The sequence below is a fragment of the Leptonychotes weddellii genome, chromosome 12 (assembly GCF_054177405.1).
Source record: "Leptonychotes weddellii isolate Sample4059 chromosome 12, ASM5417740v2, whole genome shotgun sequence".
Lineage (NCBI taxonomy): Eukaryota > Metazoa > Chordata > Mammalia > Carnivora > Phocidae > Leptonychotes > Leptonychotes weddellii.
This window is the reverse complement of record NC_138380.1, coordinates 79,695,591-79,721,920: the sequence shown is the minus strand read 5'-3', so window position 1 is coordinate 79,721,920 and position 26,330 is coordinate 79,695,591. Positions and strand designations below refer to the sequence as shown.

Sequence of the window (26,330 nt, the reverse complement as noted above, 5' to 3'; positions counted from 1 at the left end):
TGACCTAGTTAAGAATAAACCAAGTCATCAATATGTAATTTTCTCATTGGTAAAATCTTTATTTAGGAAAAGGGAGTGATTGGGGGTAAATACATGTCTGGTAGGTCTTTTATATCTCTGACCAAGCTTTCTGAGAAATTTTAGATCAGTGTTCAGGAATTTCAGCTGTTCTAAAACTTAGTAGGCGGGGCACCTGGGTGGCTCAGTTGGTTAAGCAACTGCCTTGGGCTCAGGTCATGATCCTGGAGTCCCTGGATCGAGTCCCGCATCGGGCTCCCTGCTCGGCAGGGAGCCTGCTTCTCCCTCTGACCCTCCCCCCTCTCATGTGCTCTCTCTCCCTCTCTCATTCTGTCTCAAGTAAATAAATAAAATCTTTTAAAAAAAATAAAATAAAACTTAGTAGGCAATGAACGAGCGGGATGATTTGCATAATATGCAATTTGTCTTTAAAAAAATGGGTGTCACCTTTAAATGAGAACTCCAGAGAAACTTGGGTTATATATGATTCATTTCCAGCTTTGCATATCATAATTTCTTTGAGGTTTGTAATTCATATTTGGGTTCTGTCAGACAAAATAAGCCAAACAGGGGCACCTGGCTGGCACAGTTGGTTAAGCGTCCAGCTCTTGATCATGATCTCAGGGACGTGGGATGGAGCCCCGCATCAGGCTTCACACTTTAAGATTCTCTCTCTCTCTCTCGCTCTGCCCCTCCTGCTTGCTCTCTCTCTCTCAAGTAAATAAATCTAAAAAAAATAAGTAAGCCAAACAAACTGTTGGGCATAGGCAGAATAAATCCAAATCATAATTATAGGTTTGTCAAATGATGTTTTATATACCTACTAAAAATACCATATTTACTGTTTTTGATTCATTGACCTCTGGGTTATGGGCCCGCATGCTTTCACTGGGCCACTCTGCTCACTTATATTTACTGTTTTAATTTCCTAATGTTAAAGGTTTTTTTCTTGAATCTGTATAATTTGAAAAATGGGAAGGAGAAAACTTGTGTTTTGAGCAACTTTACAGTATAAATTGACATGAGAGAAAAATAGCATGCCTGTTTCTAATGTAATCAAAAGGAATTGACACTAAATTTTAGAAGGCTTGTACATAGTGTTGTAAAACGTTTTAAGTAATTTGATCAATTTTTATATTCTCAAGATTGTCTAGCAAAGTCATTTTTTTAACTGTGGAAAGCTTTTACACATTTTTTTTTCAGTTGTAGTTATTTTGTGTTGGGTGTGTATTTTCCCCTACAGGTTTTGGATATTTTGGGTAAGAAGTTCCCTGTTACTGAGAACTCAAAGGGCTACAAGTTGCTGCCACCTTATCTTAGAATTATTCAAGGGGACGGAGTAGATATTAATACCTTACAAGAGGTATGTATTTTATATTAAAGTTCCAGTAAAGCAATCCTCAGAATTAAGTTCCTTATCAGTTTGGTAAATAGCACATTAATAATTTAAGTACAGCTGTGATTCTTTTCATAAATGTTTATGATCATATGTCTTTTCTGTTAATTGCTTAAAATTTATAAACAGTTGATTCTTGAATAATGCAGGAGTTGCATTATTATACTCCCTCCACCCAGCACAGTCAGAAATTCATATATAACTCTTGACTCCCCCAAAAACTTAACTCCAGATAGCCTGCTATTAACCAGAAACCTCACCAATAACATAAACAGTCAATTAACACATATTTTGTCTATCCTATGTATTATACACTATATTCCTGCGGTAGACACAAAACCTTAAATGTTTTATCACCAGTTGTTTCTCATTCCCTCATTTCTTTCATTCCCCCAACCCTAACCACAGTCAGAATGGCAACACCACACATGCAGGAGCTTGGAATGAAATCCCCTCCTTTCACAGTTATACCTTTTTGAGGTGGGTAGGTCTTTTAAAAGAGAAAATGTGGAATATAATTCTGTAGGCCTTACTCTTACCTCACCATGTATGATGTTATAAAATGGCTCTAGGATGTTTTTATTCATCAGTATGACTCAGCAAAAATAACCTTTATCAGATTACTTAGTTTTTGTTTTTTAATCCTCTAGATTGTAGAAGGCATGAAGCAAAAAAAATGGAGTATTGAAAACATTGCCTTCGGTTCTGGTGGAGCTTTGCTACAGAAGTTAACAAGAGATCTCTTGAATTGTTCCTTCAAGTGTAGTTATGTTGTAACCAATGGCCTTGGGGTATGTCCTTCAACTTTTACTCCTGTGTTAACTTCTATGTCTGACTGTTGCATTGAATAACTGCATTCTACTGAAGGATATGGTCCTAAACTCATAGTATGTTTACATGTACCACTGACCTTGACTCAAAACAAAGAAAAGAGACATTAGGTAAAAAATAACATGACTTGGAGAGAGGAGGAAGAATAAGATTTAAGAGATGATTTAAGGCCAGTCATTTCCCACTAGTTCAGTATTCTACCTTTGAGTCAAAGAGCTGACCATTTCGAGTGGGAATGCCAGCTAACCTAGCCATCACATACTAAAGCTAAGCATGTCAGCACTGTCAGTGTTTTAGGAAGGTGCAGCATGAGGTTGGAGTTGTGATGCCAGAATCCCATTCTAATAGCCTTAAAACAGGGGAACCCAAGCTGTCTGTTTCAGGCAGCTGAACAGCAATTGCCCTGACCCTTCATAGACTTTTGAGAATCTGTGGATCCAAAGGTGGGAGTGGGGGAGACTAAGAACTCCTCAGAACACCTGGGTTGGTTCCCTGCTTTACTTCATTTCTGTCTGTCTTTGGAAAGTTCTGGGGTTGATTCACTACTTGCTTCTATTTTGTTGGCCTCCTACCTTCTGATCTTTAAACAAACCTTCTGTTCTCTTGAGGTTCTCTAGGTCTTCTTTGCTTTTCACAATAACAAGGAATGAGTAAAAAGTAACAAAAGGAGAGGTTATCAAGTAATGGAATGAATGGAAGCCTTTACCTTAGTAAAAATTCTAGTTCCCTTGCCACAGATTCTATAATACATTTGACATAGATTTTTTTTTTTTCGGTAGCATGTGCTATAAGTTGAATCAGTTAAAGGCAATGCAAAATATAAAAGATTCCTTAAGGGTTACATGTTAACTTCAGTGACGTCCTACAACTAGAGTAGTAGTTATCTACAGTGGTAAGAAAGGATATTCAGTACTTGGATTTTGTTCATACTTTACATAACGGAGGACTCTGTCCTCCAACACAGGCTAGAGTTATGCTTCTAAAAGCCAGATGTGGATTCATTTAGTTATACCTATAAAGTACCTAAAGTTTATGTATAAATTATGTATAAACTTTTTTCTTTAATGGGAATTGAGTCCACATTCCTGATTAGTCTTATTTCTCTTTCTTCCAGATTAATGTCTTCAAGGACCCAGTTGCTGATCCCAACAAAAGATCCAAAAAGGGTCGATTATCTTTACATAGGACACCAGCAGGGAATTTTGTTACACTTGAGGAAGGAAAAGGAGACCTTGAGGAATATGGTCATGTATGTTATCTATGCTGATCTTTTTTTTTTTTTTAACAGTAGGTTAGCTTTCCAAATTAAGAAAGGGGGCTCTTATGTTGTATTTTTTAATTATTTTCAAAACAAATTTTTTCTTGAAGGACGAAGTACTTTTGTTGTAAAAAGTGTACAAATGCTGACCTAGCCTACCAAAATAAGATGAAAAGCAAGATGGGGCTAGATCCTAAGTGAGATTGGGCATACAATGGAGTGAAAAACTTTATAACATTAAAAAAAACAAAGTAAAAGTTCTTCCACATAGTGACCCACAGGGTAGTGATTGATAAGCTTCAACAAGCTTTTGTGTATTTGATCTTACTCTTACTGCCAATTTAGCAGCAAATAATTTCTGAAGAGGAGTAGCCAAGAATACTTAAAGGAAGCTATTGATGTTAGAGTAAAACTTTGGTAATTTTAATAAAGGAAGGGCTATCCAAATTCTGAGATGTTCTTAAAGATAACTATTTTTTTAACTTAACAGAATCCAGTCGAGATGGTTTTCTTTAGTCTCATATGATTCTCACAGCAATTCTGGGCTTAAAAAAAAAAGCAAATTATGTTATGTTAGTGTAAGATATGAAAAGGCCAGGACTGGATTCTGATGACATAATAATAATTGGTGAAACCTAGACTTAACCAAGTTTTTGGATTCAAATCAACCAAACTGGAAAAATTTCTAGTGTGCTGAAGTCCATATGATCTAACGGTCTTTAACATGCAAAAGTACACTTATATTCGTGAACTCAGAAGTTACAAAATTTATTTAAGCCACTGGATTGAAAAAACTCACTTTTAGAGGGAAACTACTCATGAACATTCATATTATCAGAAAGAAGTTAATACCAAAAAAAAAAAGTTTATACCAAACATTAATTTATTACTATGGATTCTTAATACCATATCAGATATTCTGCTTAAAGTATATTACTTTGATATTCTTTAAAGATTTTGAGCCAAAATATTTTTCTGTCTTTAATGAAAAGTATTTAATCAAACCTAAACTAACTTTTAGGTCTACCCTGTTGTTTAGGGCTTTGGTAGCCTTCACTTAACTCTTTTAGCTACCAAGTGTTTCCAGATAGACTAGAGACATTTTAGACACAGACCTAACTATGATTTTAAAAAGGCACTGATTTTAAGAGTATGTAAATGGTACTCTAGAACATTTGAGGCAGTAATCAATTATAATCCTAAATGCCATTTTGATTTAAGAGTAGGAACCACCATTCTCTGATAGTACTTAACTTTATGAAAGAAAGGGTCACATACCTCAATCTTGATGGAAAACTTAGGCATGACAGATTATATCTGTGGGTGTTTTAAAGAGAAACTAAAGGCAGGCAGACAGTTCCTTAGGGAGACCAAGTGGCTCTACCAGACCCAAAAGGGGATTTAGTTTTAATTCTCGATTGTTACCCTTGCATAGATCAAATGGATTACATGTATCAGTAACTTCTGGAATATACACAGTTTTTAAATCAGTCACTGTGCATTCATCAAAGAAATCAATACTTACTTTTGTTTCTGGTTTGGTTTCTTGTTTTTTTAGGGGTTTTTTTGTTTAAGTCCAAAACTCAGTGACTAGGAAATTTATTAAATTCCAGGGTTGGTAAGTTTAATCAGTGTTGAGCCTGTTGTCTAGGAACAAGGGAAGGTCTGGCAGGCTCTCCTCGCTCACTGTCAGTCATGATGATCAGCAACAGCATGGCTCTTCTGGGCAGCAGGCATCTTCCACCTGAAAACATAGAGATGGATCAGCTAGTGGGGTTTTTTTTGTTTTGTTTTTCCTTCAAGGAAAACTTTTAAGAATATTTAGATCATTGCTTCTTTTAAAGCTAAATATTTTTACAAAGCCCTTTTAGATATTGCCATGCTCTCTGCCTGCTCCACCAGCATTGTGTATAAAGTTATTTCATAATTTGGACACCATCAAACATCTCTGTATTTGACTAGTCAGTCTGATTCATCAAAGCATTACTGAAGTATATTTTGCTTGATAGTCTAATATAACCATTACATTTTAGTATTATTATGTTTGTACAGGATCTTCTCCATACTGTCTTCAAGAATGGGAAGGTGACAAAAAGCTATTCATTTGATGAAATAAGAAAAAATGCAAAGCTGAATATCGAACTGGAAGTAGCACCTCATTAGGCTTTATGAGTGGGTGTGTGTGCTCGCCTGCGTGTGTGTGTGTGTACGTGCATGCACGCACGTAGACACCTGCGTGTGAGTATATAATGTTTATTGTACAGATGTGTGGGGGTTTCTTTGTGTTTTATGATACATTGCAGCCAAATTATTTGTTGGTTTATGGACATACTGCCCTTTCATTTTTTTTTTTTTTTCCGTGTTTAGGTGATCTCAAATTAGGAAATGCACTTAACCATGTAAAAGATTAATGCTAAAGTAAGCTTTTTAGGGCCCTTTGCCAATAGATAGTAATTCAATCTGGTATTGATCTTTTCACAAATAACAGAACCCAGAAACTTTTATATATAACTGAAGATCACATAAAACAGATTTGCATAAAATCATTGATTGCTTTATGTTTATATTTAACTTGTATTTTTGTACAAACAAGATTGTGTAAGATATATTTAAAGTTTCAGTGATTTAACAGTCTTTCCAACTTTTCATGATTTTTATGAGCACAGACTTTCAAGAAAATACTTGAAAATAAATTACATTGCCTTTTGTCCATTAATCAGCAAATAAAACATGGCCTTAACAGAGTTGTTTGTGTTATTGTACAATTTGAAAATTATGTCGGGACATACCCTATAGAATTACTAACCTCACTGCCCCTTGTAGAATATGTATTAATCATTCTACATTACAGAAAATAATGGTTCTGACTGGAATGTCTAGGCACTGTACAGTGATTATATACGTTGGTCATTGTATTGTACCAGTGAAATGCCAAATTTGAAGGCCTGTACTGCAATTTTATATGTCAGATATTGCCTGTGGCTCTAACATGCACCTCAAGATTTTAAGGAGATGTTTTTAGAGAGAATTTCTGCTTCCACTATAGAATATATACATAAATGTAAAATATTAACAAAAGTGGAAGTAGTGTATTTTAAAGTAATTACACTTCTGAATTTATTTTTCCTATTCTATAGTTGATATGACTTAAATGAATTACTGGAATGGGTAGTGAGTGTACTTATTTTAAATGTTTTGATTCTGTTATATTTTCATTAAGTTTTTTAAAAATTAAATTGGATATTAAATTGTATGGACATCATTTATTAATTTTAAACTGAATCCCTCAATAAATAATGCTCAAGCAAGTTCTTAAATGAGGATAAATTAAAGCATGGTGACATGAGTTTGAATAGAAGAATCTTAACCAAGAGTAGTAAGTTGGCTACATTCAACGTGTTCAACATCAAAATGTTCTAGAGTGATTAACTGCTAGATTCTGAGTCAGTCGTCACATCTGACTAGAGACCAGTTTTAATGATTCTTTTCTATTTACATCATCTGTTCTAAGGCAGGAGTTGGCCAACTATGGCCCACAGGCCAAGTTCAGACTGCTCTCCTTTGTAAATACCTATTGTCTATGACTGCTGTCTCAGGACAGTGCAGAAACCAAGTAGTTACATAGTGACCATATGACCCACAAAGCGTGAGAAGTTTAATTATCTGGCCCTTTGCAGAAAAAGTCTTTCGGCTCCTGGGGTCTAAGAAAAGGAGTGTGTGCCTTGAAGTTTAAGAGAATGTTGATTTCCAGGGAAGGGAGGAAGCTATGTTGATAAGGAGTTTGTCTCTCTTTTGTCCTTTCTGTTCTTATTCAAGAATCTGATCTTGGAAGACTGATTTTGAAAGCTTTAACAACATGACATTAAATGTGAAACTAAAAATTAAAAAGCCATAAATCATCTGTCCTAAACAGTTACATGAGAAAGGTATTTATCAGTAGAATAATGTCTCTTAAAAACATCATTAAAAAGAACATGGTTTTTGCAGATGATTCTAAACACTTGTTTATTGAGAATAATAAGCATTATTCACTTTTATTAAGAGTTTTCATCCTGTAATTCCTAGTGGAAAATAATTTTACGCCGATTCTTTTAAATGTATCTAAGTAAAAATTAGTATTAAAAACACAGCTTTCTTCACAAAATGTGCTAAGGGGCTTATAGAAAATTAAAAAAACATATTTATTACCAAATAACAACTTTGATAACCACCAGTAATTTTGATTTTGTTTAAACATCGGAATTATACTAGAGACAATACTCTTTGTGTACTGTGAATCTCAGCAGTTTCAGAGTAGCTAGAGGAGTTTTATCCTAAAACTTTCAGTGAATGCTAAACTCTGTACGTTAGTAACATGGCCATAGATTGGGGGGGGATGATTAATTAGCCCCTTGGAACTGATTCATCTGAATTTCTATGACTAAGCACTTAATATTTGGCCATCCCCATACTCAGTAGCAAATGGTTGACATAGTTATCAAATAGAATTCTGCTGTGTATCACCTTTAAATCAGCGTAAATCTTCCAGACAAAAGCAAATGGCATGTATGGGTTTGCTTAAGTCATTAGATTTGCAGTTGACGTCAGTTAATCCCTCTCAATTCATAATATCATGAAGTATTTGTATTTTAAATAGAAGATAGGAGTTCTGCGTTAAGACTCTTTAATTTTTGTACGCTATACTTCAAGTCAAATGGTTTTAATGATTAGCCCTTATTTCCTTTCTTTAAATAAATTGTTATGAAAATATTTTATAATGAAATTCATCTTGGAGAACTAGAAAGAGAAAAATGGCAAGGTAATTATTGTTCTGTTTGCCATAATTTAGAATTCAACACTTCAACAAGGATTTTGTAGTTTCACATTCCTTTTTAACCCATTCAGTGGAGAATGTCCAGCTTTTCTCCCAAGTTGTATGTTAATTCTAATATGTATACAACATCAAAGGTGAACATGTAATAAACATGGAAATAAAGTTTAGCTCTATTAGTGAAATGATAAAGTTGACGACTGTGTGCTTCAAATACTGGCCATTTCGAGATTTACCCCCTTTTAGGTATTCCTCCAATTCAAAGAACGAGAAAAGGAGATAGGCATCAAGGACGACTGCTCTCCTTCCTGCCTCGTGCAGCTATCTATCTGAATGGCAGTGCCTCTTACTAAGGACACTGAAGGGAGACCAGATTTGGGGGGGAAAGGGCACGAGTCCTAGGTTAAGATCTGAGACGCCATGGAGACATCTGAATGTGGATATTAGGGACACGAGGGTCTCCAGGTACGACTGTGAGGTAGAGCTGGTCCTGAGAGACACAGGAAAGGGTACTTCTCTAGGGAGACAGACGATGGCCTGGCAAACCACGTGCCACATCCAGCCCGTCTGTTTTTGTAAATGCAGTTTGACTGGAACAGGCCACCCGCATTGGTCCCATTATCGCCTGTGGCCTCTTTCACGCCACAGTGGCACAGCTGAGAAGTTGTGACAGAGACTTTAAGGCCTGCAGAGCCTAAAATCATTTGCTTTATGGCCCTTTAAAGAAAAAATGGGCCAATCTCTGCTGGAAGGTGTAAGGAAAAGAGGACCCAGGGCAAACCCAGGGGAACTCTAAAAAGGTAAGTGGCAGAAGCTAAGCAGAGAAGACAGGTAGAAGCTAAAGAGATGAAGGGAAAACCGGGAGGACTAAAGGAAGGATGAAAGAAGGGAGTGTTTGTGCACGGTGTTGGTGCCGCTGAGAGACCGAGCAGAGTGAGGGATTACAAGCGCCCACTGGACTGAACCTGGAAATACCGAGTGGCTTACAGACATTCCCTCCACGGTAGAGACGGCACACGGCAGAAAGCGGCTGCCTTACAACAATGAATTCTGGATGTAAAAAGGAGGCAGGAAATGAGGCAACAGTGTGTCTTTCTTCCCTTCCCTTTTTAGCTACTGCTTTGTATCTGAAAAGGACTCGGGAAAGAGGGAGAAGTTGAAGGTAACAGTGCCAGAAGGACTCCATGATGGTGCTGGGGTCCAAAGAGGGTGGAAGACGATGGGGTCCAAAGCGCTGGTTGAGAGACTGGCAGGCTTGCAGATGGGAGTGGGATAGGTGCCAATGCAGGCTGTGGTTTTCTCGATGAAGTCAGAGACCAAAGGGGATTGGGCTTTTGAAAAAGGAGGTTTTAAAATAGTTTTTGTGGGCAGTATAATAGGACTACAGAACAGTGTGGAGGACCCAGCTGTTTGGTGACTGAGAACTTAAAAGTGAAAGTTGTGATTCTTTTCCCTTCAATAGTAGCACCCTGATGCCTGGGTACAGACACAGAGAACATGGAGATACTTGGTGTTTTGACAGATGAGTCTGATAAAACAAAGGGATGCTAATTGAGTAATTGCTGAAATAATGGTCCTACATATCTAAACTGGATAGGTAAGGACATGAGGGCTACGCAGAGCACTGGGAAGGTAGTAGGGAGCCCGATGGACAGTCTGATAGCAGCTCTGATCTACTGGGAGTTGCTGGAACAGGCAGGTTTGGAAGGACAGGAAACACTAGACTCAGACCAGGATGCTTGGATTAATGATCCGGAGAGTAGCAAGTTCATGGTGTCGTACTTTCCAAGGTAGGACCTTGCAGTGGCTAAATGCAGAAGATCATGAGACACAAAACAAGATCAGGAAACCTGAGAGGGCAATTGGGTTGGACAGTGGACATTAGAATCATCCAGAAAGACGGCAGAAGTTGAAGTAGTAGAAGAAAGCTGTATGAGGCACCAGCATGTTCAGTGAATGAAGGGAAGGGACCAGGAGGTCAAGAGGAGGCAGCAACAGTGAGCTGTGTGAGCCTCAAAGGGATCGGGCAGTGGAGACCACTGACCCAGGCCAGCCTGCACGAGGAGGAGCTCAGCCTCTCCAAAGTGTCCGAGCACGCATGGACAAGTACAAACTGATAAAAAGCACTTCGTGTATTGCCAAAGGTTTGATGTCCTTTACCAGGCACTCAGTCAATATTTGCTGACATAATGAATGGAGGGAAGGCATAATCTCAATAAAAAAATGTATTGATTTTATTAGCGTGCTACAAACACCCCTTCTACTGACATAGACCCAAGTGTTCAAGCCTTTAAGTACATTTTTGAAATTGCATTTTTTTATTTTGAATGGTTTGAATGTTTTAAGATTTACATTTTGTTTAGTTATTTTTAAAAAAAGCAGCCAAAGCATTCTGCAGCCAAATAAAACCAGTCACCTCTCATGTATTCAGGTTCTTCCCACCTCGTTTTAAATTACTATTTTATTTGAAGTTTCTCTAATTGTGACCTGTTCCCCAGAGACAACTCCATCTTTATTTGGTTCAGTTATTTGTTCTATTAAAACTTAGGAAAATATTTGTTTAGATTATTCTAACAAAGAGAAATATGTTCTTGAATTTTAGAATCAAATTACCAACTTCACCAAAATTTCTTTAACGAACATAGAAGTGGGCCTTGATAATCAGGAATTTGCCTGTAGACTACCACAGGGCAACTGAGCCTTCACCTTATTGGTATAGACTCTTGGTGACTTAGTATTAACAGTAGTAGTAGTAGTAGTATTCACAGGAGACATGGGGCTTTTACCACATTTCATGGCTTGTGCTACTCTCTTGGTGAGCAGAAGTTGCCAATTGACTTTTCTACCGGTTTATAGCATCGTCTCTGCAAAAAAATACAGTTTTGGTTTACATTGATTTATATTCATCCCAGAGAAATGAAGCATCATTCTTTGTTGACAACAAAATTCAATTTAAAAAGTTACCCTGACCAACTTTATTTTTTTGTTTTATTCTATCATTGGTTACTGAGCTGTTACTTCTTTGACTTAAACTTCAGGAAGACATAGTTTTTAACTTAAGCTCTTGTGCTTATGAGCAATCCTGATGAATTAATTGGCTACAAGTTTAATTCTGATGAGGTCTTCCTGAGTAGCATGAAGATTTCTACCAGATTCCTGAGCTCGGCGGAAAAAATAACTTTATCTTCAACTTCTCACTTTCTTTCCTCCTCAGAAACAAACATGTTCCTATTTCTCTCATCCTTTTAAAAACACTAACTCCCTTGATAACACCAGCTGTACTCTCCCTTTTCCCATTCACATCCAGAGTTCTCAAGCTGTGCACATTTACTGCCTCACTTCATGTTCATCCCCATCTGGTCTTCATCCCTCATACACAGTGTCCTCCTGATTGTCAACTGAGTGTGTTCAGTTCTTATCTTACCAGAGGATCTCTCCGCTATTTGCCACTGCTAATAATTGAAACTACTCCTTTGTGTCTGTGTTGTAATATGATGGGGGCCCCTTCTCTCTCTTGGGCTCTTCTTCACACTTTTTAAATGTTGTCCTGTCCCATTTATCGCCACCTTCATCTTGGCTGATCTTAGCCATTCTCATGGTCTCAGCTATCACCTATCTGCTAAAGCTTCTATGCATTGATATCTCTAGCCCAGACCTCTGAATTTTTCTATGATGCCTTGTCACCCAGATACCTACCTACTCAAATACAACAGGTCCAAACTTAGCATATTCTTGAAGATCTACCTCATTTGGGGGTTCAGCCAACCACCCAAGTGAGATTTCCCACCCCACACATGTGATCAAACTCACAGTCCTGTTAATTTACCTACTAAATGTTATGATCTGTCTTCCCTCAAACTCACATTTCAGACTTGCAAATCTCTTCCTGAAACAACACAAAAAATACCTAACTAGTTTTCCTATCCCAGCCCCCTCTCCCTCCCATTGTACTACCAGAGTATTATTAACATAATCCAATAGTTTCAGTCCCCTGCTTAAAACATTGAAGCTCCCTCTAGCTTCCAGGATAATGCTCAGAATCTAGCCTAAACTACAAAACCCTCCTTGGTCTGGCCCATGCTGCATAGATAGCCTCTTGTTTTGCTTTTCGTTTTCTGTGCCAGGATTAACTGACTTGCTCTACCTTACACACACTCATGCACACATATTCACAATACACTATCTTCTGTTTTCTCTGCCTTTGCTCATGCTGACTCAGCCAGGAATGCCTTCCTTTGGCCAACTCATTTTAGGTGATTAGGTGATAACGCCTCCAAGAAGCATTCAACTCACTCATCTGCCATCCACACTCCATGGGCCCTTCCTCTGGGCTCCACAGGTATTGAGTGTATTTCTAAAATGCTCTTGCAATCCATGGGTCTATGTCCTATGGTGTAGGACGTGTACAATGGCGTTTTATTCATCCCTATTTCCTGCATTCAGCTCATAGACATACAAATGTTGAGTAAATGCCATTAAGATAAACGCTTTTCTATGTTTTGGTACCCTATGTAATGCTAATACCCTGAACATTTTACTTAGTATTAAAAAAAGAATATTTTACCTTTTTTAAAAAAGATGGGTAACTTTCAAAGCATGTTCACATATTACTGTCTTTTTGAAAAATCATTACAGTACATTCATGAAATAAGGTGTTTAATCAAAATATAGATTAGAGCCCAGAGGTTAGACAATGGCATGGAGTAGGACAACCCTAGGCTCACGTCATTCCACGAATACAATGAGATAACTATCAAATCATCCCAAATACCCCAGAAATTGACCTGAAGACTGGCAGAACAAACTCTATAACTAAAGAATAAAAGAGGCCACATTGAAGAAGGTAGGAAGGGGGGGAGATGCAGTTTGGGACAGAAATGGATTGTGGCCAATGCGGTGGGCAGGGAGCTGTGGTTGAGGAGAAGGGCTAGAGACAGACTTAACACATAGGGGAGCACACAGGAAAATGAATCCCCACAGCAGTTGGCTTCAAAAGTGAGAGGGGCCAAATTTTAAAAGTTCTTGAAACCAGTAGGACTTAAAGCCTGGAGTTTTAAAGGTCAGCAGGCTTGGCTGACATAGAGCCCCAAGGACACTGTGCAGCTCTTGGAGAGAATGTAGTCAAACAACCGATGGATGTAAGCTTAGAAACCATGATCTGAAGAGCACCCGGGGCACACAGTGGGGAGGTTATTTGCTCATCTTGGAGCACATCCCAAAGAGACAAAATTTGTGGAGAGACCCTTCTGGTAACAAAGGAACTGCCATTTCCCTCTGCCACCACTCAGCATAACCACAGGGCTTCCTGTGGGAGCCAATGCAGCATCCACTCTCCCTACATAAATTGCTTACACCAAGCCCTATCACCAAGTGCTCTGGGGGAACCACTCTTCCCAGTCATGCTTACTTCAGTCCCAGCACAGCTGGCCCCCTCCACCAGAAGACTTGCCCAAACTCCTGCTCACACCGTATCTACCAGTGTGGGAGTTTTGTGGAGCCTCGATTCCAGCAAAGGTGGTGACTGGTCTCATTTCAAAAACAGACCAGAGCACACCTAGTTAAAACATGCCACATTCAGGCCAGGAACCAAAGAGTGCCCACAACAGGCAAAGAGAGACGCTGCAGATGACTGCCCTGAAGGATAAAGCAGCCAGGACACAACAGCTGAGCACATGCAGCACACGTTGGAGACGCTCCCAGAAGCGCCAGGCCCTGGGGAACAGGACACCACATGGCACGGCACTACTGGACCTCTTCTTCATGAGGCCATTAACCTCAAGATCAGGAGGCTTTCCTGACACACAGAAATAGGCATAGAAACTTAGAAATGAGAAGACAAAGTTACTTGTCCCAAATGAAAGAACAGGACAAGGCAATGGGCAGAAATCCAAATGAAAGATATAAGTAATATGCCTGATAGAGAATTTAAAGTAATGTTCATAAAGATACTGGACTCTACAAAAGAGTGGAAGTCATCGGTTAGACCATTAACACAGAAAAGGAATAATACAGCAGGGATAAAGGGCTTAAGAAACAAAATCTGCTTGATAGAATGAGCAGCAGGCTGGAAGAAGATGAACAAATTAATAAGCTAAAAGACAGACTAATGGAAAGCTGAGAAAAAAGAATTACACAGAATGACAATAGACTTAGGGAACTCAGTGACTCTATCAAATGTAGTAACGTTCATATAAAAGGAGTCCCAAAAGAAGGAGAGAAAGAAAAGGAGAAAAAAATTATTTGAAGAAATAATAGCTGAAAACTTCCTTGACCTGGGGAAGGAAACAGATATCCAGATCTAGGAGACACAGAGGACCCCCCAGAAAAATCAACAAAAGCAGATCCTCACAAAGACATATTGTAATTAAATTAGCAAAATATAGTGATAAAGATAAAACTTTAAAAGTAGCAACACAAAATAAGACAGTAACTTACAAGGAAAACCCCATAAGTCTATCAAGGGCTTTTTCAGCAGAAACTTATCAAGCAAAAAGGGAGTGGCATGATACATTCAAAGTGCTGAATGGGAAAAATCTGCAGCCAAAAATACTCAACCAAGCAAGGCTATCATTCAGAATAGGAGAGAGAGTTTCCCAGACAACAAAGACTAAAGGAGTTCATGATGATGAAACTAGCCCTGCAAGAAATATTAAAGGGGACTCTTTTGAGTGGAAAGGGGAGACAAAAATGACAGTATAACTGTAGGATACCAAAAGCAGTTACAATGAGTATTTCTCTAAAGCATCAGTAAAGGAACTCACAAAAGCATGTAAAACATGACAACATATACCTAAAACGTCGGAGGAGTAAACAACCATCAACTTAATATAGACTGCTATCTGCAAAAGAGGTTATATACAAACCTAATGGTAACCATATATCAAAAACCACTAATAAATATGCAACGAACAAAGAGAAAGAAATCCAAATATATCATTAAAGAAAATCACCAAACCATGAAAGACAAAAGATCATAGAAAATCTTAAGAAACAACCACAAAAAAAATGCAGTGACAAATACATATCTATCAGTAATTACTTTGAATGTAAATGGACTAAACACCCAATCAAAAGACAGGGTGACAGAATGGATTTAAAAAAAAAGACCAAACTACATCCTGCCTACAAGAAACTCCTTTTAGATCTAAAGACAACTCACACTGAAAGTGAGGGGACAGAGAAACATTTATTCTACAAATGGATGGCAAAATAAAGCTGGAGTAGCAATACTTAGACAAAAATAGCCTTTACAACAAAAACTTTAACAAGAGAAATGAAAGGACACTATATATTAAATAATAAAAGGGACAATCCAACAAGAGGATATAACAATTTTAAGTATTTATGCACCCAACATAGGTGCACCCAAATACATAAAACAGGTAATAACAAACATAAAGGAACTAACCAATAATAATACAATAGCAGTGGGGGACTTTAACACCCCAGGTACATCAATGGACAGATCATCTAAACAGAAAACCAACAAGGAAACAATGCTTTGGATGACACACTGGAACAGATGGATTTAACAAATATATGCAGAACATTTCATCCTAAAACAGCAGAATACACATTCAAGTACAGACAGAACATTACCCAGAATAGATCACGTATTAGGCCACAAAACAAGCCTCAACAAATTCAAGAAGATCAAAGTCACACCATGCATCTCTTCTGACCACAATCCTATGAAACTAGAAGTCAACCACAAAAAAAATCTAGAAAGATGACAAATACATGGAGGCTAAATAACATGCTACTAAACAATGAATGGGTCAACCAGGAAATCAAAGAATAAATTACAAAGTACATGAAAACAAATGAAGATGAAAACACAGTGGTCCAAAACCCTTGGGATGCAGCAAAAGCAGTTCTAAGAGGTAAGTTTATAGCAATACCAGCCTCAATTGAGAAGCAAGAAGAGTCTCAAACAAAACAACAGAACAATGAAACCAGGACTGGTTCTTTGAAAAGATAAACCCCTAGCCAGACTCATCAAGAAAAAAAAGAAAAATGATTTAAATAAGTAAAACCACAAATGAGAGAGTAGAAATAGCAACCAACAGCACAGATATACAAATAATTATGAAAGTATTATGAAAATTATATGCCAACAAAATGGACAACCTAGAAGATATAACTTCCTAGAAACATAGAAACTACAAAACTGAAACAGGAAGATATAGACAATTTGAATAGACCAATAACCAGCAAAGAAATTGAGTCAGTAATCAAAAAACTCCTAACAAAAAAAAGTCCAGGACCAGATGGGTTTACAGGCAAATTCTACCAAATATTTACAAAAGAATTAATATTTATTCTTCTTAAACTATTCCAAAAGATGGAAAAGGAAAACTTCCAAATTCATTCTATGAGGCATCACCCTGATCCCAAAATCAGATAAACACACCACTAAAAAAGAGAACTACAGGGGCGCCTGGGTGGCTCAGTTGGTTAAGCGACTGCCTTCGGCTCAGGTCATGATCCTGGAGTCCCGGGATCGAGTCCCGCATCGGGCTCCCTGCTGTCAGCAGGGAGTCTGCTTCTCCCTCTGACCCTCCCCCCTCTCATGTACTCACTCTCTCTCATTCTCTCTCTCTCAAATAAATAAAATATTTTTTAAAAAAAGAGAGAACTACAGGTCAGTATCCCTGATAAACATAGATGCAAAAATCCTCAATAAAATACTAGCAAACCTAATCCAACAATACATTAAAAAAATCATTCACCACGATCAAGTGGGATTTATTTCTGGGTTGCAAGCACAGTTGAATATTCGCAAATCAATCAACATGTTACATCACATCAAGAAGAGAAAGGATAAAAACCGTATGATCATTTCAATAGACATGGAAAAAGCATTTGACAAAGAACAACACCCATTCATGATAAAAACCTTCAATAAAGTAGGTTTAGAGGGAACATGCCTCAACATAATAAAGGCCTAATACGAAAACTCATAGTGAACATCATCCTCTATGGGGTAAAACTGAGAGCTTTTCCCCTAAGGTCAGGAACAAGACAAGAATGTCCACTCTCACCACTCTTATTCAACATAGTACTAGCAACCAGACAAACACAGCAATCAACCAAGAAAAAGGAATAAAAGGCATCCAAATTGGTAAGGAAGGAGTCATACATTCACTATTTGCAGATGACATGACATCCTATATAGAAAACCCAAAAGACCAACAAAAAACTGCCAGAACTGATAAATTCAGTAAAGTTGCAGCATACAAAATCAATGTACAGAAATCTGTTGCATCTCTATACACCAATAATGAAGCAGCAGAAAGAGAAATTAAGAAAATAATCCCATTGACAATTGCACCAAAAATAATAAGATACCGAGGATTAAAACTAACCAAAGTGAAAGACCTGTACTCTGAAAACTATAAAATCCTAGTGAAAGAAATTGAAGACAATACAAAGAAGTGGAAAGACATTCCATACTCATAGACTAGAAGAACAAATATTGTTAAAATGTCTATACTATGCAAAGCAATCTACACATGTAATGCAATCCCTATCAAAATACCAATAGCATTTTCCACAGAACTAGAACAATCCTAAAATTTCTATGGAACTAGATCCCAAATATCCAAAGCAAATCTTGAAAAAGCAAAGCTGGAGGCATCACAATTCTGGACTTAAAGATATATTACAAAGCCATAATAATCAAAACAGTATGGTACTAGCACAAAAATAGATGCATAGATCAAGAGAAGAGATTAGAAAACCCAGAACAGATCTACAACTATATAGTTACTATATAGATAATGGTCAATTAATCTTTAACAAAGCAGGAAAGAGTATCCAGTGGGAAAAACAGTCTCTTCAACAAATTATGTTGGCAAAACCAGACCACTTTGTTACACCATACACAAAAATAAATTCAAAATGGATTGAAGATCTAAACATGAGGCCTGAAACCATAAAAATCCTAGAAGAGAACACAGGCTGTAACTCCTTCGACTATCATTGATGGGACTTTTTCCTAGATATGTCTATCCCTAGATAAGGGAAACAAAAGTAAAAATAAACTTTTGGGACTACATCTAAATAAAAAGCTTCTGCACAGCAAAGCAGAGGGTAACAATCAACAAAATTAAAAAGCAACCTATTGAATGAGAGAAGATATTTGCAAAGGACATATCCTATAAAGGGATAGTATACAACTCAACACCCACAAAAAAATCATCCAATTTGATAAATGGGCAGAAGACATGAACAGACAGTTCTTCAACAAAAACATACAGATGGCCAAAAGACACAAGAAAAGATCGTCAACATCACTTACCATCAGGGAAATATGAATCAAAACTATGAGATACCACCTCATACCTGTCAAAATGGCTAAAATCAACAACACAAGAAACAACGGGTTTTGGCGAGAATGTGGAGAAAAAGGAACCCTCTTGCACTGTTGGTGGGAATGCAAACTGGTGCAGCCAGTCTGCAAAACAGTATGGAGATTCCTCAAAAGGTTAAAAATACAATACCCAGGGTACCTGAGTGGCTCAGTCGTTAAGCATCTGCCTTCAGCTCAGGTCATGATCCCAGGGTCCTGAGATCAAACCCCGCATCGGGCTCCCTGCTTTGTGGGAAGCCTGCTTCTCAGGAAGCCTATTTCTCCTTCTCCCACTCCCCCTGCTTGTGTTCCCTCTCTCGCTGTGTCTCTCTCTGTCAGATAAATAAAATCTTAAAAAAAAAAAATACAACTACCCTATGATCCAGTAATCATGCCACTGGGTATTTACCCAAAGAATACAAGAACACTAATTCAAAGGGATACATACACCCCTATGTTTTTTGCAGCATTATTTACAATAGCCTAGATATGGAAGCAGCCCAAGTGTCCATTGATTGATAAATGGATAAAGAAGATGTGATATATATATAAACACACAAACAATGGAATATTATTCAGCAAGCAAAAAAAAATGAATTATTGCCATTTGCAATGACATGAATGGAGCTAGATAGTACAATGCTAAGGAAAATAAGTCAGTCAGAGAAAGGCAAATACCATATGATTTTACTCATAGGTGGAATTTAAGAAACAAAACAAAGGGAAAAAAAGAGAAATTAAGAAACAGACTCTTACCTAAAGAGAACAAACATGGTTACCAGAGGGAGGTGGGAGAGATGGGTTAAATAGATGATGGGGTAAAAGGAGTGTACCTGTCATGATAAGCACTGAGTGATGTATGGAATTGATGAATCACTATATTATACACCCGAAACTAACATAACACTATATGTTAACTAACTAGAATTAAAATAAAACTTTAAAAAAGCCCAAAATAAATTATAGATTAAAAAACTAAGGTATAAAAAGGACAAATTTTTTGTATGTAGTTCACTAGCTATTAATTTTCCTTGGGCCTTAGACTTCTGAGATTTTGCTTAAAGCTATGTACCCTCTTGGCAGAAAAATTCTTATTTGCAAATAAACTTAGCAGAGTACAGAACTTAGCAGGTTGTTCCACAGACTCTACAGGTTGTTCCACAGACTCCACATTGAGAACTCTGGTTAGTTGCAGAACAGAGATTAGCATTCAAGGCTCTACCAAATGCCCTTATCTCTCTTTGAACTTCTAGTGGTGCTCTTAGGAATTTTGAGATTTCAGTCACCTTCAATTGTTTTTGTAACAAGGCAAAGTAAATAAATATAACTTTAACTCAACTCTCAAAGGGTTGCCGAAAAACTTAAAAATTCAACTGAGTAAATTTAAAGATCAAACAATTCATGGAAAGCAAGCAGCATCCCAATAGAAAGGAGCTCCACTGAGCTTTAGAAAAGTCAACATTTTTTAAAGGCAGAAAGGGGGCAGAAAAAAATTATTAGCAAAGAATGCACTGTGTCAAGGCAAGGTCAAGAGGAAGAGAAGGGCCTATGAGGTGGAATACCTCACTAGTGCTGGCCAGGTGATTTCAAAACGACTGGTTAAAGGTTTCATTCCTGGGGGGTTGAAACTGCAGGTAAGATAGGCATTAAGGAGTAATGAGTTAAGATGGTGGAGGAGTAGGGAGACCTTAGGCTTGCCTCATCCCTTGAACACAGCTAGATAAATATCAAATCATTTATCATTTTGAACACCCAAGAAATCAATCCAAGGACAGAGAAAATCAAAATGAACAACTAGAACTGAAAAAGTAACCCCACCACATTGTGGAAGACAGAGGAATTCTCCCAAAAAGAAAAATCAAGAAGAAACCACGCCAGGGATTTGCTCAAAACAGACAGAAGTAATATATCTGAACAAGAATTCCGAATAAAAGTCATGAGAATAGTAGCTGGGCTTGAAAAAAAACAAAACCAGAAGACTTCAGAGAAACCCTTGCTGCAGAGGTAAGAGAACTAAAATCTGTAGTCAAGCCAAAATTAAAAATGATATAACCAACTTGCAATCCCAATTGGATGTAATCACAACAAGGGGACAAGCTACAGATAAGTGATCTAGAAGATAAAATTATGGAAAATAATGAAGCTGAAAAGAAGAGGGAAAGAAAGCTATTACACGATGAATACAGACTAAGGGAACTCAGTGATTCTATAAAGAGAAATAATATCGATATCATAGGAGTTCCAGAAGAAGAAGAGCGGACAAAAGTGACAGAAGGTATATTTGAACAAATTATAGCTGAGAACTTCCCTAATCTGGAGAAGGAAACAGGCATTTAAGTCCAAGAGGCACAGAGAACTCCCCTCATAGTCAACAAAAACAGGTAAACACCAAGACCTATCATAGTGAAACTTGCAAAATACAAAGATAAAGAGAGAGTTCTGAAAGCAGCTAAGGACAAAAGGTCCTTAACCTACTAGGGTAGACACACAAGGTTAGCAGCTGATCTGTCCACAGAAACCTGAGAGGCCAGAAGAAAGTGGCATGATATATTCAATGTGCTAAATGGGGAAAATATGCAGCCAAGAATACTTTATCCAGCAAGACTGTCATTCAGAATAGAAGGAGAGACAGTTTCCAAGACAAGCAAAAACTAAAAGAGTTTGTGACCACTAAACCAGCCCTGCAATAAATATTAAAGAGAACTCTTTGAGTGGGGAAGAAAGAACACTAAAACAAAAAAGACTAGAAAGGACAGAGAACATCACCAGAAACACCAAATTATAGGTAACAATGGCAGTAAATTCATATATTTCAATGATCACTCCAAATGTAAATGGACTAAATGTGCCAATCAAAAGACATAGGGTATCAGAATGGATAAAAAACAAAAAACAAAAAAAACCCAAGACCCATCTATCTATTACCTACAAGAGACTCATTTTAGACCTAAAGATACTTGTAGATTGAAAGTGAGGGGATGGAGAACCATCTATCATGCCAATGGATATCAAAAGAAAGCCAGAGTAGCCATACTTATATCAGACAAACTAGATTTTAAACCAAAGTCTGTAACAACAGATGAAGAAGGGCATTATATCATAACTAAGGGGTCTATCCATCCAGAAGATCTAACAATTATAAATATTCATGCCCCCAACTTGGGAGTACCCTAATATATAACTCATTTAATAACAAACATAAAGAAACTCATTGATGATAATACAATAATAGTAAGCAACTTTAACACCCTACTTACAGCAATGGACAGATCATCTAAGCAGAAAATAAGGAAACAATGGCTTTGAGTGACACACTGGACTGGATGGACTTAGATATATTCAGAGCATTTCATCCTAAAGCAGCAGAATACACATTCTTCTCCAGTGCACATGGAACATTCTCCAGAATAGATCACATACTGGGTCACAAATCAGCCCTCAACAAGTACAAAAAGATCAAGATCATACCGTGCATATTTTCAGATGACCACACCATGAAACTTGGAAGTCAACCACAAGAAAAAATCTGGAAAGACCACAAATACATGGAGGTTAAAGAACATCCTACTAAAGAATGAATCGGTTAACTAGGACATTTAAAAAGAAATGTAAAAGTACATGGAAACAAATGAAAGCACGACAGTCCAAAACCTTTGGAAGGCAGCAAAGGCAATCCTAAGGGGAAGTATATTGCAATACAGGCCTACCTCAAGAAGCAAGAAAAGTCTCAAATACATAACCTAATCTTACACCTAAAGGAGTTAGAAAAAGAACAGCAAATAAAGCCTAAAGCCAGCAGAATGGAAATAATAAAAATTAGAGCTCAAATAAATGATACTGAATTTTCAAAAACTGTAGAACAGATTAATGAAACTAAGAGCTAGTTTGTTGAAAAAATTAATAAAATTAATTAATAAAATTGATAAACCCCTAGCCAGACTCATCAAAAAGAAAAGACAAAGAATCCAAATAAATAAAATCACAAATGAAAGAGGAGAGATCACAACCAACACCACAGAAATACAATTATAAGAGAATATTATGAAAAATTATATGGTAATAAACTGGGCAATTCCTAGAAACATACAAACTACCAAAGCTGAAACAGGAAGAAATAGAGAATGTGAACAGTCCTGTAACTAACAAAGAAATTGAATCAGTAATCAAAAATCTCCCAACAAACAAAAGTCCTGGGCAGATCACTTACCAGGGGAATTCTACCAGACATTTAAAAAAGAGTTAATACCTATTCTTCTCAAACTGTTCCAAAAATAGAAATGGAAGGAAAACTCCCAAACTCCTCCTATGAGGCCAGCATTAGCTTGATTCCAAAACCAGACAAAAACCTCACTAAAAAGGAGAATTACAGGCCTATATGCCCAATGAACATGGATGCAACAGTTCTCAACAAAATACTAACAAACTGAATTCAACAGTACATTAAAAGAATTATTCACCATGATCAAGAGGTACTTATTCCTGGGCTGCAGGGGTGGTTCAATATTCACAAATCAATCAACATGATACACCATATTAATAAAAGGAAGGATAAGAACCATATGATCCTGTAAATAGATGCAGAAAAAGCATTTGACAAAATACAGCATTCTGTCCTGATAAAAACCCTCAACAAAGTAGGTATAGATGGAATATACCACAACATCATAAAAGCTATATATGAAAGACCCACAGCTAATATCATCAATGGGGAAAAACTGAGAGCTTTTCCTCTATGGTCAGGAAAGACAGGGGTGTCTATTCTCACCATTACTATTTGACATAATACTAGAAGTTTTGGCCTCAGCAATCAGACAATATAAAGCAATAAAAGGCATCCAAATTGGCAAGGAAGAAATCAGACTTTCGCTCTTTGCAGACAACATGATACTCTATGCAGAAAACCTGAAAGAATCCACCAAAAAATTACTAAAATTGATACAAAGTCACAGCGTATAAAATCAATGAATAGAAATCTGTTGCATTTCTATGTATCAATAATGAAGCAGCAGAAAGAGAAATCAAGGAATCAATCCCATTTGCAATTGCAACAAAAACCATAAGATACCTAGGAATAAACCTAACCAAAGAGGTAAAAGATCTATACTCTGAAAACTATAGAACACTTATGAAAGAAATAGAAGAGGACAGAAAGAAAGGGAAACACATTCCACATTCAGGGATTGGAAGAACAAACATTGTTAAAATGTCTATAGTACCCAAGGCAATCTACACATTTAATGCAATCCCCATCAAAATACCACAGGCATTTTTCACAGAGTTAGAACAAACAATCCTAAAATTTGAACCACAAAAGACCCCGGATAACCAAAGAAATTCTGAAAAAGAAAAAACTGGAGGGATCACAATTCCAGATTTCAAGCTATGTTACAAAGCTGTAGTCATCAAGACAGTATGGTACTGGCACAAAAACAGACACATAGATCAACGGAACAGAATAGAGAACCCAGAAATGGATGCACAACTATATGGTCAATTAATCTTTGACCAAGTTGGAAAGAATATCCAGTGGAAAAAAGACAGTCTCTTCAACAAATGGCGTTGGGAAAACTGGACAGCCACATGCAGAAGAATGAAACTGGACCACTTTCTTACACCATACACAAAAATAAATTCAAACGAATGAAAGACCTAAATGTGAGACAGGAAACCATCAAAATTCTAGGGGAGAACATAGGCAGAAACCTCCCTGACCTCAGCTGTAGCAATTTCTTAATAGACACGTTGCTGGGGTCAAGGGAAACAAAAACAAAAATGAACTATTGGAACTTCATCAAGATAAAAAGCTTCTGCACAGCAAAGGAAACAATCAACAAAACTAAAAGGCAGCCTACAGAAGTGGAGAAGATATTTGCAAATGATATATCTATAAATAAGGGTTTAGTATTCAAAATCCAAAAAGGAGTTATTAAATTCAACACCCAAAAAACAAATAATCCAGTTAACAAATGGGCAGAAGACATGCATCAACATTTTTCCAAAGAAGACATCCAGATAGCTAACAGACACATGAAAAGATTCTCTGTATCACTCATCATCAGGGAAATACAAATCAAAACCATGATGAGATGCCACTTCACACCTGTCAGAATGGCTAAAACTAATAACACAGGAGACAACAGGTATTGGCAAGGATGCAGAGAAAGGGAACCCTCTTGCACTGTTGGTGAGAATGCAGCCACTCTGGAGAACAGTATGGCAGTTCCTCAAAAAGCTAAAAATAGAACTACCCTATGGTCCAGCAATTGCCGTACTAGGTATTTACCAAAAGGATACAAAAATACACATTTGAAGGAGTACATGTACCCGATGTTTATAGCAGCAATGTCTACAATAGCCAAACTATGGAAAGAGCCCAAATGCCCATCGAATGATGAATGGATAGAGAAGATGTGGTGTATATACAATGGAATACTACTCAGCCATCAAAAAGAATGAAATCTTGCCATTTGCAATGATGTGGATGGAGCTAGAGTGTATTATGCTAAGTAAAATAAGTCAATCAGAGAAAGATACTGTATGATTTCACTCATGTGGAATTTAAGAACAAAATGGATGAACTTACAGGAAGGGGAGAAAATAGAGGAACACAAATCATGAGAGACTCTTAACTAGAGAGAACAAACAGGGTTGATGGAGGGAGGTGGGTGGAGGATGGGATAGATGGGTGATGTTGAGCACTGAGTGTTATGTGTAAACGATGAACCACTGAACTCTACTCCTGAAACTAATACTGAACTGTATGTCAACTGATTAGAATTTAATTTTTTTAAAAAAGGATAGGCATTTAGTCTTGGTTTGCTGATGTGGGGTTTAACACAAGTGACTTCATTTTGGGCTTGCTGTCTCCTTTTTAACAAGATTCTGCAGACTTCACTGATGCAGATGCCAAAATCGGTGGCTATTTTATTTTATCTTAATTTTTTTAAAAGATTTTGTTTATTTACTTGTCAGAGAGAGAGCACAAGCAGGGGTAGCAGCAGGCAGAGGGAGAAGCAGGCTCCCCACTGAGCAGGGAGCCCGATGCGGGACTTGATCCCAGGGCTAGCTTTCAACAATAACTACAGCTTTCAACAATAATAACCCTGGGGGATCATGACCTGAGCTGAAGGTAGATGCTTAACCAACTGAGCCACCCAGGGGTCCCTCGGTGGCTATTTTAAATCACTTTTTCTTTTGGATAGAGAAATAGAAGTTTAGGAAGTAAAATTAAGAAATCTGATCATGTGATGTGGGAAGATTTAGAAGAAAATTCCTCAAAAAGTTGAAAATAGAGCTACTCTATGACCCAGCAATTCCACTACTGGGTATTTACCCCAAAGATACAAATGTAGGGATCAGAAGGGGTATATGCACCCCAATGTTTATAGCAGCAATGTCCACAATAGCCAAACTATGGAAAGAGCCAAGATGCCCATCAACAGATGAATGGATAAAGAAGATGTGGTATATATATACAATGGAATATTATGCAGCCATCAACAGGAATGAAATCTTGCCATTTGCAACAATGTGGATGGAACTGGAGGGTATTATGCTGAGCGAAATAAGTCAATCAGAGAAAGACATGTATCATATGACCTCACTAGTATGAGGAATTCTTAATCTCAGGAAACAAACTGAGAGTTGCTGGAGTGGTGGGGGG

At 37.4% G+C, this 26,330-nt stretch overlaps 1 protein-coding gene and 1 long non-coding RNA gene across 2 annotated transcripts in view; one reads left to right on the top strand and one right to left on the bottom strand.

Annotated features, from left to right (window-relative positions):
• Positions 1 to 6,756, top strand: part of NAMPT (nicotinamide phosphoribosyltransferase) — a 37,015-nt gene extending 30,259 nt beyond the window's left edge. Inside the window, exons 8-11 of the mRNA XM_031026881.2 lie at positions 1,262 to 1,381; positions 2,065 to 2,205; positions 3,360 to 3,494; positions 5,556 to 6,756. Coding sequence (XP_030882741.1) covers positions 1,262 to 1,381; positions 2,065 to 2,205; positions 3,360 to 3,494; positions 5,556 to 5,666 — 507 coding nt within the window. The 3' untranslated portion in view covers positions 5,667 to 6,756. The remainder of the gene's footprint in view (positions 1 to 1,261; positions 1,382 to 2,064; positions 2,206 to 3,359; positions 3,495 to 5,555) is intronic.
• LOC145716598 (uncharacterized) overlaps positions 5,111 to 26,330 on the bottom strand; it is a 121,854-nt gene continuing 100,634 nt past the window's right edge. The window contains exon 2 of the long non-coding RNA XR_014139408.1: positions 5,111 to 5,247. This is a non-coding gene — a long non-coding RNA (uncharacterized LOC145716598). The remainder of the gene's footprint in view (positions 5,248 to 26,330) is intronic.